Source organism: Ailuropoda melanoleuca, chromosome 20, assembly GCF_002007445.2.
Source record: "Ailuropoda melanoleuca isolate Jingjing chromosome 20, ASM200744v2, whole genome shotgun sequence".
Taxonomy (NCBI): domain Eukaryota; kingdom Metazoa; phylum Chordata; class Mammalia; order Carnivora; family Ursidae; genus Ailuropoda; species Ailuropoda melanoleuca.
In genome coordinates, this window is record NC_048237.1 from 1,703,706 (window position 1) to 1,719,209 (window position 15,504).

The following is a 15,504-nucleotide window of genomic DNA, read 5'->3' on the forward strand; positions in this document are numbered from 1 at the left end:
TTATTCTTGGATTTCTGAATAGGTAATAAAAACACAAGGTAGAAAATACAAATTATATAAAAAATATAGATAATGGGGGCACCTGGGTGGCTCAGTCAGGTAAGCATCTGGCTTGTGATTTCGGCTCAGTCATGCAGGGGTCCTGGGATTGAGCCCAGTGTTGGCTCTGTGCTCAGCAGAGTGTCTGCTTGGGATTCTCTCTCTCCCTCTCCCTTTGCCCTTCTCCCCACTCATGCTCCGCTCTCTTTCTCTCAAATAAATAAATAAAAATCTTTAAATAAAATTTTTAAAAAATGAAATACAGTCTACCTAGGAAAGTAACATTCCCAGTCACTATCCGCAGCTACACTATCCCCAGCAGCCTAGGAAAACCATGGATAAAATTAAAATTTTCTTTGGGTTATTTGTTTTTTTATCCTTAAGTTGTACAAGTTCTTTATATATTTTGGATACTCAACCCTTCACAGGTACTTACAAATAGTTTCTCCCATTCTGGGGGTTGTCTTTTTCACTTTCTTGAGAGTATCTTTCGAAGCAGAAGAGCTTTTAGTTTTGATGAAGTCTAATTTATCTATTTTTTTTCTTTAGTTCCTTGTGCTTTGATGTCATATTTTAAAACCATTGCCCGATTCTAGGTCACACGGATTCACGTCAGTGTTTTCTTCTAAGACTTTCAGAGTTTGGGTTTGTATGTTGAGGTCATGGATCCATTTCAAGTTAATTTTTTAATACGGTGGGAGATGGAGATACAATTTCATTCTGTTGCATATGGATAACGAGACAGTTGGAGTTCCCAACCAAAAGGAAGCTGAGTAGCTATACTAATATCAGTTGAAATAGACATTAAACCGGGAATTATTACTAGAGATAACAGAGCTACACTTCAAAATGATTAAGTGCACAACCTACTCGGAAGATAGAACAGTTCTATTTTTACACACACCTAATAGCATGGCTTCAAAATATATCGAACGTAAATCAGTAGAATTAAGCTAGGAGAATTTGTTGATTTAAAAAAATCAATAAACATATATACAACTGTAGTGGCAGACATTAACACATACCTCTTAGTAGAAATGTAGAGAAAATATGAACAACACAATTAATATTCTTCACCTAATTTACATATATAGGACACCTTAATCCCCAACAACAGAATATATATTCTTTTCAAATGTACAAAGAATATTTATCAAAGTTGACTATATTCTAGATCTTAAAGCAAGACTTAATTGCAAAGGATTTAAATCATTCAGAATGTAGTCTCTGACCACAATGGTATTAAGTAAGAATTCAATAACAAAAAGATAATTAAACTTCATTTTTGTACCTTACCGGATATAATAGCCATTTTTCAAATGTATTGTCACAGAAGAACATCAAGCCAAAACAGAGGTTTGCGGTGGGATAGATTTTCAGTCTCTGAATAGAGCAGTGTAACAGCCTATTTTTGAACCTCACTTCCTGTTTGGGGGCAGAAACATCTTATAGCCCCAGGAACTCTACACTCAGGCACTCATATGAGGGCCAGTCTCTGGACTGGAGTGAGAACAAGAGAAATTTCAACCAGAAGAAGAATTTCTATCATGCTCTACCCTGGCCTGCTGTGGGCATTCATAGCCTCCTTTGGCTTCAGTAAGTGTGGCCCTTAGCACGGGGTCTTAGCTTCCTCTTGGAGTCCAAGAATCAGGGGTATTAAGAGGGAAGAGAGATGGGGAAGTGAAATGCTGTGTGATTCTTTTCTTTGTCCTTGTGTCATAAATGAATCTAGTCCCCATGACCCATCTGAGACATTTCAGAGAACCAACCTTGTCTTTTTTCTCCGGAGGATCCAGCACGGCTGAGAAAGTCATCCAGACTCAGAGTGAAGTAACAATGCAGGAAGGACAAGCGGCCACCATTTTCTGCAAGTATGAAACCAGTTGGAGTAATTATTACACTTTGTATTGGTACAAACAGCCTCCCAGCGGAGAGATGATTTTCCTCATTTACCAGGACGAAAGCAAGCCAAATGCAAAGCAGGGTCGCTTCTCTGTGAACTTTCGAAAAACAGAAAAATCCATCAGTCTCACCATTTCTCCCTTACAACTGACAGACTCGGCGGTGTATTTCTGTGCTCTTGGTAGCCCCCCACAGTAATAAAAATAATAGTGAAAGATAAACAAAAACCTTAGCTCCAGAAAGGCAGCCATCTGCTCAGATTCCCAGGTATTATGTTTGTATCTTGGGTTAAATAAACCACAAAGTGGTTTCTCAAATGATCCTTCAACAGTTAGATTTGTTTAAAAAGGAAACAGGAAGCTCAGAATGGAGTCATTTGTGCTAATGCCCACATCAGTAAACCAAGTAAACCAAGACTTAATCCCTAAGCTAACTGTAGTTGCAACCTCCCAGGAATGTGACCACTAACCAGTCAGCATGGAATTACCTGTCAGCACTGACGAGATAACCTACCAGATAAGAGTTTTCCTGTTCCTCTTAGGAGGGTGACCTTGCCTAAAACAATGCAATTTTTGCTAATAATTTCCCTTTTTTTGCCTCCTTTCCACCAAATCTTACACTAAACAATGAACAATGCGGGCTTTGGCAACTGCCTTCAAATGCGGAAAGAGCAAAGTATTAAGGGACGTGAAAGGAATTTGGTTGAGAGGGATTTTAGAACTATTTCTGGGAGAAAAAATATCACAGAAATAGTTCTAAAATCCGCAACTGACTAAAAATGCTGCAGTCTTTCATCTCAGGGTATTGCGGTAGAAAGCTCTTTACTGAGCCTTACCACTAGAGGGAGGTAGGGTTAACAAGTATTTATCCTGAGATCTAAAACACAAACCTTGAAGAAGAAGAAAAAAAAAAAAGAAAGGAAGACTGTGGACTGACTTGGCTCCCAGTTCTAAGTAAAGGAGTTCATATATAGTCACAAGAGGGAGCTGTTACACCTGCAAACCAGTGGTCCTTCCAGAGTGAGGGGGAGGTTATCACTGAGTTGTGCAAAAATTGTATTTTCCTCCTCTTTGTCACCTTGTAGTCCTATAATCTCACATGGAGTGTGTGCACAGCTTCAAGGACATAGGCAAACCTCTTCCCCAACGTAAAGAGCTGACCACTCATAGGAAGAAAAGAGAGAGGTGATTCATAGTTTAATTTTTAACGGCCAAACATTGGTTCCTCTAGTAGAGTGATAAGCTTGTTATTATAGCAAAGAAGGATGAGTAATTTTAATTTTATTCTATCCCATTTCTTTATTAACAACCATTTTTGAGAATAAACAGGGAAACTCTCTTATGTTTATTTCCACCTTTCTTGGAAAATGGCTTCATCTCAAATGATCTGTTCTCATGTCTTCTTTCTTTTTAGTGGCCTCGATGCATGCCACCACTAGGCATTGGCATGGAGATGAGAAAATATGTGTCAAAGAGGGGCTCAGGTGGGATAGGAATAAGTACCACTCAAGTCATTGGTTCCTGTATTAAGACCAGAGACATCCATCAATGCCTACCTGGAAGTTGCTTAAAACATCGTTGCTGGAGCCAGCAACTGAATACTAGGCACCTTGACTCTTAGACTGGATTCCAATTTTGTCTTTTCCTGTTAAACTAAACACCGTAAGCATCATACAGCTATGAAGTTATTTTTGCCACAGACTTGCAAATATTTTCTTCTTATTGGATGTTTAACTCAGCTTATGATCATTTCTTTTTTTTTTAAAGATTTTTTATTTATTTATGCGACAGAGATAGAGACAGCCAGCAAGAGAGGGAACACAAGCAGGGGGAGTGGGAGAGGAAGAAGCAGGCTCCTAGTGGAAGAGCCTGATGTGGGGCTCAATCCCATAACGCCAGGATCATGCCCAGAGCCGAAGGCAAATGCTTAACCGCTGTGCCACCCAGGTGGCCCATGATCATTTCTTTTTAACAGAAAGAAGTCTCTAACTTTTGAAGTTATATTGTTTATTACAGCTCTTGAGATGTACTTGTTCTGGCTGGGAATATGGATAGGAATTCTCTGCTTCCTTTTGCCGTCCAGGGCTCAACATAGGTTTCTTGGATTAAAGGACATTTCATACCAACTCAATGGAACACCAAGCCACCAATTAGTGGTGGGTTTTGCCTTGTACCACAAACGCGAGATAGATAATCTCCTTGGGGATGATTTTGCTCATTCAGATTCACTCAGACGTAACTTATTTGAGTTTGAACCTTGAAAAGGATCTCAGTGTAAACCCTCTGACTTAGGGCTAGACACTGGGAAAACATTCTTAGCTCTCTTTTCAAATTTTTTGTCTAATCCTAAGGATGGGAGTAGACCCAACCAAGAGACTGCTTTTTCCTTAGCCGATGCTTGGCTGGGGAACACCCAAATTGAATGCTGCCTGAGAAACAGCTATGTTAGTGGCTGCTATGCTGTTGCTGGGACCTCCCCCAACCTGGGTTAAGATACAAACCCTGAGCTCTGAGACCTGGGACCCTGGTTCACACTGGAACTATGAGATCACTAACAGGAATCGCTCTTCTCCTAACTTTAGGTAAGTGACCTGGGTCTAATAAGGATGACTTTCATTGCTAAAGACAAAAAACAAGTATCTGGTAGTTCTCCTTCTTCCACTCTATTTCCTAAACGAGTGGAAAAATTTTGCATTTATACTTTTCTGTGTGTCTATGGGTTTCTCTTGAGAGTCTGAATATCATCGTGAGGGGCTGATCATATCCACTCTTCACAGAAGATCTCTCGAGTCTCACAGCTCTCAGGCTTGTAAGGAGGTTTGAGTTCATTGAGCCCAATGGTCATGGAACACAGAAATTTATCTTTGGCCTTGTGGATCTGGATCGCTCAATAATAAACACCAGTAACATTTCTCTTGCCCTATGTAACACACACCACAATGCTCAAGTTTTGGTGTAAGGCCAGAGAGGAGAGTTCTGGGAGTGCTTGTGAACCTGACCTTAGAGGTACCCACATCTGACAAACCAGAGCTAATCTATTGTTTCTCAACCCTTCAGGTATTATGAGTGATGCTAAGACCACACAGCCAAATGCAATGGAGAGTACTGAAGAAGAGCCTGTCCACCTGCCTTGTAACCACTCCACAATCAGTGGAAATGAGTATATATATTGGTATCGACAGATTCCCAACCAGGGTCCAGAGTACATGATTCGTGGTCTAAAAGACAATGTGACTGATGGAAAGGCCACTCTGATCATCGCAGTAGCTAGAGAGTCCAGTACCTTGATTCTGCCGCGGGTCACCCTGGGAGATGCTGGTGTGTACTACTGCATCCTGAGAGAGGCACAGTGGCACAGGTGGGGCCTCCCCCGTACACCATCTGCCTGGTGGGGGAAGGGAAGCAGCAGCCGCCATCGCCAGAGGCCACCGCACAAGAATGACCAGGATCCCAATAGAAGCGAAGTAAAGGAGAAAAGGGGAAAGAGTAAAGTGAAGATAGTCCGGGAGTCAAAGAGGAAAGGATAGAAGGAACAAAGAGGATGAGGACGAAGGGCTTACGTTATCAAAGGGACAGACTAAAGAGCTCACAAGGAAACTAAGACACACAATTGTAAACCTGCAATAAAGGGAAAAGGAGATGAGAATTTGCCATAGTTCTGTGTCTTAATCAAATGTTGCTTTCTATATAGGTCTCCCTGAAATAGGTGAGAACAACCACGGGGTTGTCCCAAAGACTTTCTTCATTCAGACCCTAAGAGGTGCCCAGGCTCTGGCATATTAACCCTTCTGACTCCTCCAACATGGGAATGAATTTCAGAGACTGATTCATTTGCCCTTGAAAAAAAGTTGCTTATCTGTAGCACACACATCACTGGGATACAGACAATTTGGGGGAAGGGATAAATAAAGGACAAATATTTGGAATTTAATCTCATTTTTAGAATTTATGTTGAAATATGATTAGTACACATCAAAAAAACCACACAAATCTTTTCTTATTGTAAAAGACTCAAGTTATTACATAAGGTTATAAAGTCAAGCCTGAAAGCCCAATCTGACTCTCCCCACCTCCTCTCCGTTTCCTTTTCAATACCTATGATAACCCATTTTGGCAGTTTGGAGTATGCCTTGACAATCACAGGCTTTTTCATTTATAAGGGTGCTCACATAAATACCCAATTTTCTTACATAAATTCGATCTATCAGGTGTATTTTTCTGCAGCTTGTTTTTATTTTTTTATTTAAAAATGTATTTTTATTTTATTTTATTTTTTTATGTTACGTTAGTCACCATACAGTACATCATTGGTTTTTAATGTAGTGTTCCATGATTCATTATTTTCATATAACACCCGGTGCTCATTACAACATGTGCCCTTAACACCCATCACCCAGCTACCCCACCACCCCTCCCGCGTCCCTTCTGAAACCCTCAGATTGTTTCCCTGAGTCCATAGTCTCTCATGGTTCATCTCCCCCTCTGATTTCTTTTTAAAGATTTTGTTTATTTAGAAAGAGAGAGAGAGCATGCAAGCCAGGAGAGGGGCAGAGGGAGAGGGAGAAAGAGAATCTCAAGCATGCTCCCCGCTGAGGCTGGAGCCTGTCATAGAGCTCCATCTCATGACCCAGAGATCAGGACCTGAGCCGAAATCAAAAGTCTGATGCTCAATTAACTGAGAGCCTCCCCTCTGCACCTCTAAAAATGTATTTTTGAGATGTGTTCATATACATACACACGCACATATGGACTTTATCGTATGCTTGTATAAAAATTTAATTAACTTGCCCACTTCCTAATAATATTTAAATTTTTTTACTTCTCTTAGTTATAATCAGAATCACAAATCAACAAACATATACACATATGATTTATATACATATATTTATACATGGATGAATTCTTAGAGGTGAAGTTGCTGTGTCAAAGAATTCCCCTAATGTTATATTTTTACTGGTATTGAAAAGTTGCCTTCCAAAATGGTTCTAACAATCTACACTGCAAAACACAGCATATGGGAAATCTATTTCCCTGCATCTTGGTTAACACTATTTCAGTCTTTTTTAGATTTTAGACAACTTGAAAGTATTTTGTTAGTATCATTACATTTTCCTGATTATGAGAGCAGTTGAACAACTTACCCTGTATGTTTGCTCTTTTATAGATTGTCTTTTTCTTGTTTATTTGTAAAAATTATTTTAATAAAATGAACATTACTTTGCCTGTTATATATATTGCACATACTTATTCTAAATCAATTTGGAGAGAATTAACATTTTGTTTTTGTTTTTTTTTTAAGATTTATTTATTTACTTGAGGGAGAGAGAGAATGAGTAGGAAAGGCAGAGGGAGAGGGAAAGAGAATCTTAAGCAGACTCCGTGCTGAGCACGGAGCCGGAGGTGGGGCTTGATCTCATGCCCCTGAGGTCATGACCTGAGCTGAAACCAAGAGTCAGATGCCCAACTGACTACACCACCTGAGAATTAACATTTTAATATGGATCTTCTAATCCAAATTGATGCATAGATTCAGTGTAATACCAATAAAAATCCCAGCAGAAAGGTCTGTAGAAATTGACAAAAGGATTGTCAGATGTGCATGAAAGTTAAAAAGGACTATGTTAATAAAAACATTTTGAAAGGAATAACAAACTTGAGGAACTAACAGTACTGATACTAAATTGTTTTTATGAAGATATAATTGAGAAATTATAGGATTGATGTAAAAATAGACAAATGCAACATTGGAACAGAATAAAAGTTTCAGAAATAGACTCACACATATAAAATCTGTTGATTTTCAATAAAAGTACCATAACAATTCAATGAGGAAAAAATAATCTTTTGAAAAAATCATGCTTGAAAAGTTGATAGCCATATTCAAAAATATAAACTTTAACCCTTAGCTCACACTATATAAATTTGACTCCAAATAGATCAAAGATCTAAATGAAAGGGCTAAAACTATGAGCTTCTAGAATGAAACACTGGGGGAAATCTTAGATACCATGGGTTTGGCAAAGATTAATGAATTATGAAACAAAGGATACATGACATAAGATTTCAAAAATCTACATAAATTAAAAATAGAACTACCATATGATCTAGCAATCTTACTTCTGGGTATATATACAAAGGAATAGAAATCAGGCTCTTAAAGATATCTGTATTCCCGTATTCATTGCAGCATTATTCACAATAGCCAAGACATGGAAGCAACCTAAATGTCCATTGACAGATGAATGGATAAGGAAAGTGTAGTATTTGCAGGGGCACCTGGGTAGCGCAGTTGTTAAGCATCTGCCTTAGGCTCAGGGTGTGATCCTGGCATTCCAGGATCGAGTCCCACATCAGGCTCCAACACTGGGAGCCTGCTTCTTCCTCTCCCACTCCCTTGCTGTGTTCCCTCTCTCGCTGGCTGTCTCTGTCACATAAATAAAATCTTAAAAAAAAAAAAAAAAGGAAAGTGTAGTATTTGCATACAGTAGAATATGATTCAGCCTTTACAAAAAGAAGAAAGTCCTGTCATTTGTGACAACATGGATGAACCTGGAAAACATGCTAAACGAAGTAAGCTGAACATAGAAGAGCAAATACTACAGCATCCCCTTATGTGGCAAATCTAAAATAGTCAAATTCAGAGTGGCAAAGGATAGAATGGGGTGGTTACTAGGGGTTGGGGAGAGGATACATGGGAAGGTGTTGGTCAAAGGGTGTAAAGTTTCATTTATGCAAGATGAATATATGCTTGAATATATACTACAGTCCAGTACAGTGCCTATAGTGAACGATATTTTATTGTATACTGTAAAATTTGCAGAGCCGCTGCCTGGCTCAGGTCAGTAAAGCAGGCAACTCTTGATCTTGGGGTCGTAGGTTTGAGTCCACGTTGGGTAGAGAGATTATTTTTTAAGAATAAAATCTTTAAAATAAAATTTGCTAACAGTGGAGATCTATGTTAAGGGTTCCTATCACAAAAAATAAAATATAAAAATAGAGAGGACTAGGAAACCTTTGGAGGAAACCATGGCATTAATTGTGATGACAGTTTCACAAACATAGACTTGTCCCCAAACTCATCTAGTTGTATACATTAAATATGTACAGCATTTTGTATGTCAACCGTACCTCAATAAAGTGGGCTTTTAAAAAATCAGTACACAGGACTTCACAGTATTAAAAATGTTTGCTCTTTAAAAGACGTTGTTAAGAAAATAGAAAACAAAAGACAGAGACTAGGAGAAAATCTTTGCAAAATGTATATCTAAAAAAGACCTGTATCTAGAATATATATCTTTAAAACTCTTACAACTTAATACTCAATTTTTTTTAATGGGTCAAAGATTTGAACAACAACAAAAACCCTATGTATAGCAAACAAGCATGAGGGAATGCTCAGCATCATTATTTTAAGGAAAATGCACATTAAAGTGACAAGATACCACTACATACCTTCTAGAATGGCTAAAATGTAAGTGACGGACCACACCAAGTATTGGTGAAATTTTGGAGTGCTGGAACTCTCACACACTGCTGTTGGGAATGCAAATGGCACCTTCACTCAGTAAAGAGTTTCACCATTAATAAAAATGTGAAACATGAACCTACCCTATAGCTTACCAATGACACTTCTGGATACTAACCCAAAAGAAATTAAGGTTTATGTCTATCCAAACAATTACAAGTGAATCTTCATAATAGCTTCAAAAACAGTACTTGGAAATAACCCAGAAGTTCATCAACAGGTGAATAGATAAACAAATTATGGTATAGCTACACAATGGAATACTAGTCAACAATTAAAAGGAATGAATTACCCATAAATGTGACAACGTGGATGAATCGCAAAATAGATATGCCAAAAGAAACCGGACAAGAGAGAGTATACATTCTGTGATGCTATTTACGTAAACCTCCAGAAAATGCAAACTTATCTAAAGTAAGAGAAGGCAGACCAGTGATCACCTGGGGCTGACGGGGTTGAAGGGATGTGCTGGGAAAGTATGCAAGAGGGGTTCAAAAGGAGCACAATGAATAGGGCCGCAAGGGGATCTAGGGAGGAGTGCATATGCCCACTATCTAGATTGCGATCATGAGTTCACATTTGTGCGTCCATATCAAAAATGATCAAATTGTACATTTCCTTTTTTTAAGATTGTATTTATTTATCAGAGAGCGAGTGACCACAGCAGGGGAAGGTAGAAGCAGGCTCCCCACGGAGCAAGGACCTTAGGATCATGACCTGAGCCAAGGCAGATGCTTAACCAACTGAGCCATCCAGGGGTCCCCAAATTGTATATTTTATTTTTTTTAAAGATTTATTTATTTATTTGACAGAGATAGAGACAGCCAGCGAGAGAGGGAACACAAGCAGGGGGAGTGGGAAAGGAAGAAGCAGGCTCATAGCGGAGGAGCCTGATGTGGGGGCTCAATCCCACAACGCCGGGATCACGCCCTGAGCTGAAGGCAGACGCTTAACCGCTGTGCCACCCAGGCGCCCCACCAAATTGTATATTTTAAATATATGCAATTTTTATATATCATATTGAGTATGCCCCCATAAGCAGTTTTTTATAAGACTAAAATCAAAAGTAGGCAGAACTAAACGTTGAAAAACAATTCTAGAGAGCAGAATTTTTCACTTTCTTTTAATTACAAAGGGGAAACTGTTTCAAGCATGCGAAAGTGGCGAGGTATTTTCGATATCCGATAATAAATACCGTACTCGTTGCAATAAATAAATGTACCTCATCTATATAAATTAATTCTAGAGGTCATCCATTATTCAGTATTTCTCAGTCTGGCCAAAAGGTGGCAGTGTTCAAAAAGTATTTGAGTCTGAGTTTGCAGCGCTGGAGGAACAGGAAACCAGGTCTGGTCTCCCTGACTGGTGCAGTGTCCTGCGTCAGGGAGACCCTGCTGAGCTCAAGTAAACTGTGCTGGGGAAGCTCATTCGAGAACACCCGATTGGGCTGTCTTCCGAGGAGCCAGAGGATGGACACTCTCCTGCAAGTACTCATAGGGATATTAGAGTTGCAGGCAGCCTGTAAGTATGGGGTTAGTCTGGGAGAGTCAGGGGATGCTGGCAGCTCCCTGAAGGCAGGGACAGAGTCATACTCTGTCCTGGGGAGGCCCGTTTGAGAGCCAGATACATGCTGAGAAGATAGACAATATTCTGTGTTGATCTGATCATGTTGCTGTGACTTAAAGAGGGAGCAGAAAAAAACTGTCCCTCCTATGAGCATGAAGATCTTACGTGGTCACCTGCATTTTCTTTACATCGCCTTTTTGAACAGGGGTCAGTAGCCAAGAACTGCAGCAGGGTCCTCAGTCCCTGGTCATCCACGAGGGAGAAGATTTCACCATCAACTGCAGTTCCTCACAGCCTGTGTACGCCCTGCACTGGTTCAGGCAAAAGAATAGTGAAGGTCTAATCTCCATGATGATATTATGGAAAAATGGGGGAGAAAAGAGTCATGAAGAAATCACGGCCACATTGGATGAGAAAAAGCAGCAGAGTTCCCTGCATATCACAGCCTCCCAGTCCAGCCACTCAGGCACCTACCTCTGTTCAGCAGATGCACTGTGATCTCCAGACCTCTGCAGGCTGGCCCCAAACTTGCCGCTGGACCACACAGGCTCTGCTGACACAGGGCCCCTGAGTGGTGCCGGGACACCTGCCAAGATGAGAAGCTTGAGGAACATGCAGTAGCCTCTTTGCAAAAAAACGAAAACAAAGACGAAAAACCGAACAAGAAGAAGAAGGTTTTGTTTTTTTTTAAAGATTTTATTTATTTATTTGACAGAGAGACAGACAGCCAGTGACAGAGGGAACACAAGCAGGGGGAGTGGGAGAGGAAGAAGCAGGCTCCCAGTGGAGGAGCCTGATGTGGGGCTCAATCCCAGGACTCCGGGATCATGCCCTGAGCCAAAGGCAGACGCTTAATGCCTGAGCCACCCAGGCGCCCCAGAAGAAGAAGATTCTAGAGTGAGAGTAGGGGAAGCGCTACCTTTATTCCCAAATTTCATTTGACTTTTTATCTGGGTAATTATTATTTTCTAGTAGGTAGAACTTCAACCTGGGATAAGAATGGTATGAATTTCAGTGATTTTTGCAATCACCCCGCACAAATCTTGAGCCTTTATTGTCCCAGGGAAACTCTTTTCCTTCTGCTACTCACTCAGCTTGTTAACAGAAAGAAATTCTGAGTCATTTGGTAGATTCCTTGTGAGGATTGGGACGGCAATTTTGTCACAGTGGGAGGAGTCAGGGGCAATACTTTCCCCCCAGTTTATAGTGTAAGTATAGAGATAGACAAAGGAATGGATAGATGGATAGTTGGGGGGGGATCCAATCCAGTCTCAGAATGCCCGTCACTTCTCCAGCATGGCCTCACCTGTTCGCACTGCCCACCAGTGGCAGCCATGCCCAACCGGCCCCTCACCTCTGATGTAGCTTCAAAAAGAAACAAATTATATTCAGTCCTCATGGCAGAGCTCATCTTGCAAACCTTTTTTTCACTTGTCTTTTCCACTGTCCTTGATAAAAGATGCGCACTTAGAGCCAGGTGGAGCATGCAAAGATTTTGTCCTTAGTTCTTCCCCATCCTGGCTCCTTTATTTGCCTCCCTCTTGTGGGCCCCTCCTGCTTCCCCCCCCCAATTGTACTCTGCAACCTTTTAATACCCTTTTGCTTGTCCAATGCCTGATGTTTTGAGTCACCGAATCACTTTCCAAAATCTTCTCCCACTTTATTGATTCCATATCCATTTCCCAGCTCACTCTCCAAAATGGAGTGGTTTGTCACCTAACTCGCATCTTAATGCCACATTCTATTTTTCTTTAAAGATTTTATTTATTTATTTATTTATTTATTTGACAGAGAGAGACAGCCAGTGAGAGAGGGAACACAAGCAGGGGGAGTGGGAGAGGAGGAAGCAGTCTCCCAGCGGAGGAGCCCAATGTGGGACTCGATCCCAGAACGCCGGGATCACANTCACGCCCTGAGCCAAAGGCAGACGCATAAAGACTGCGCTACCCAGGTGCCCCCTTAATGCCACATTCTAGATGAGCACTCCCTGGATTGCTTGTATTTGAAAAGGGAATGTTGGAGGAGATTCAAAGGAAGTCACCTCAACTGGTACACTTTCACTTACGGTGACAGTTGAAGAGGAAGGACGTCTCACGGCCAATGCTGTTTCCCACACCGCTAAACCATAGTGCAGGCCAGCTGCCTGTGTGTAGGACTGTTCCCACGGGCGAGGGTGCAGCCACCACACTGCAAGCATTGTTAAAAAATACATTATTACTCAAATTTGTTCAGAAGGAGGATACGATCCAGCAAAGAACAAGGACAGAAATTCTACTGTTTGACGCTACACATAAGAATGTGCTGTGTCTGTTGTCTAAGATAGACACCATCTCCGTACAATCATTGTGATAGGTGCGTGCGATACACAACCCTGAAAGCACCATACCCCACTTAGAGTTAATATAATAAAAGGCATAGAGTGGCAGATATGATTATCTGCATTTTACTTACGAGAAAACTGAGAGTGAGAAGAAATTCCCATCAAGGAATGCTTTTGAGAACTTGAATCCTGGGGAAGCACATTGGAGGCCACAGCCCTCAGAGACATGGAGGCCCCTTGCCTACCCATGGCACATCCTCGCCTTGCCCATTTCCTTTCAGTTGTGCCATTGAGCACATTGTCTTATGGTCACTGCCCACCGACCTGAAGCCAGGGGGCAGGGTTGTGCTTTGTACTCATTTCTGTAAAAAGCATATCAGAAAATGATGGAATCGGGTCACTGTGCTCCTCCTGGCCCTACCAGAGAACTGAGCTAGACCTTTGTTGAGTCTCAACGCTTTCCCCTGGGACAATGGATGCAGCCCTAAAGCTGTGTCAGTTTCCTGCACTTCAAAGTGGTGGCCCTTCATATTTACTTCATTTTGTTTTGTTGGGGTTCCTGATTGGCGTCTTCCTTCTTCTCCAACTTTAAATAGTAACGATCCATCATTTTATGGCAGAGTTTTCTTTCCACACAAGCTCGCTACAGCCATTTGCTACCCTTGATCTTCCAGGAGATTAACTCTCATTGGAAGATCATCTGAACAATTAAGTTAGAATTCATAGTGACTGTATTTCTTAGGTTTTTGTAGTTTGCACACTGAGGACATATATGAGTCTTCTGATTAAGCTTAGTGTTTTTAAATTTTTCCTACAAATTCTTGCTAACAGCCAGGAGAATGAGGCTGTATTCTTGCAAGCCCGTGAGATGAGGTCTCCTATATATTTATGATCCCTCTTTGAAATCTCATGTACTATCTTTAAAATTCATGTGTTATGTTCTGTAATATCATTCTGTAATATGCTCACTTTTTTTCAATATACAAAAAAGAAAAGAAAAGAAAAGAAAAAAGCTTTAAATTCATGATCCAGAAATATATGCCGTGCTTATTCTGATGCTCACTGTCATCTGTCATGCACTACTACCCGGCCTATGCTCTGTTAGGGGACAGAACTAGACTGCCAGAATTCTCAAGAAAATGCGGACACTCTCGAGGCTGAGACAGCAGGTCTTCGTGGAGTCTGGAACAGCTGCTCGTCATCAGGGAGACTGCAGCAGCAACCACGATGACCACAGGGGCAGGAGATCTCGGGATAGACTTGACCTGTTATCTCTGCGCAGCCCACATGCCAGGAAGAGAGTATCACGTTCATGCAAATTTGTTTTTATCTAAATGGAAATGTCTTGGTTTTTTGTTTATTCTGTTTGCTTTTTTCTCTTTAAAAAAAAAGAATTACTTCAATAAAATGTTGCAGAGTCATTAAAAAAGAAAGAAGGGGCACCTGGCTGGCTCAGTTGGTAGAGCACGTGACTCCTGATGTCGGGGTTGTGAGTTCAAGCTGCATATTGGGTATAGAGCTTGGAAAGGAGGAAAGAAAGAAAAAAAAGAAAAGAAGGGAAAGAAGGAAGGAAGGAAAGAAAGAAAGAAAGAAAGAAAGAAAGAAAGAAAGAAAGAAAGAAAAGAGAGGGAGGAAAGAAAGAAAGAAAGAAAAAGAAAGAAAGAAAGAGAGAAGAAAAGAAGGAAGGAAGGGGGAAGGGGAGGGAAGGAAGGAAGGAAGGAGAAAGGAAAGAAAGAAAGAAAGAAAGAAAGAAAGAAAGAAAGAAAGAAAGAAAGAAAGAAAGAAAGAAAGAAGTAGGTAGGAAGGAAGGGAGGAAGAGGAGAATGTCAGGTTATCAGTATTTTTGCTTTAGAAAACATACTCACTAGGTAGGAATACAGAAGAAACAAGGTAAACATACATGCAGAAGTTACTCTCTGGCAAACCTAGACATAAAATTAGCATTGACCCTAGAAGAAAAAGTGACTCAGGAAAACAGAAAGAGATTTCCCTGCTCTTCCAAGTCTGAGATGCCCAACGAGATAGAACATGGTGGTCAGGACATGGTGGAAGCTCATTTATGTAAATCAGGACAGAAGCTTCAAGGCATTCCTCAGGCACTCAGCCCAGATCCTAGGCATTTGAAACTCCAAGTTGCCAGATCAATTTTTTTT

At 40.7% G+C, this 15,504-nt stretch overlaps 1 protein-coding gene, 1 long non-coding RNA gene and 2 gene segments (V, D, J or C); 3 read left to right on the plus strand and 1 right to left on the minus strand.

Annotated features, from left to right (window-relative positions):
- Positions 1–1,462, minus strand: part of LOC117797301 — a 2,887-nt gene extending 1,425 nt beyond the window's left edge. The window contains exon 1 of one of the 2 annotated variants that reach the window (XR_004622234.1): positions 1,336–1,462. This is a non-coding gene — a long non-coding RNA (uncharacterized LOC117797301). The remainder of the gene's footprint in view (positions 1–1,335) is intronic. The other variant, XR_004622235.1, reaches the window with a different exon arrangement.
- LOC105234922 (T-cell receptor alpha chain C region) overlaps positions 1–15,504 on the plus strand; it is a 560,983-nt gene that overhangs the window by 210,072 nt on the left and 335,407 nt on the right. The window lies entirely within an intron of this gene.
- On the plus strand, positions 1,493–2,173 carry LOC117797298. The segment is given in 2 exon segments: positions 1,493–1,635; positions 1,829–2,173. Coding segments are annotated over 2 exon segments (426 nt in total).
- Positions 3,854–5,983, plus strand: LOC117797297. The segment is given in 2 exon segments: positions 3,854–4,522; positions 4,998–5,983. Coding segments are annotated over 2 exon segments (510 nt in total).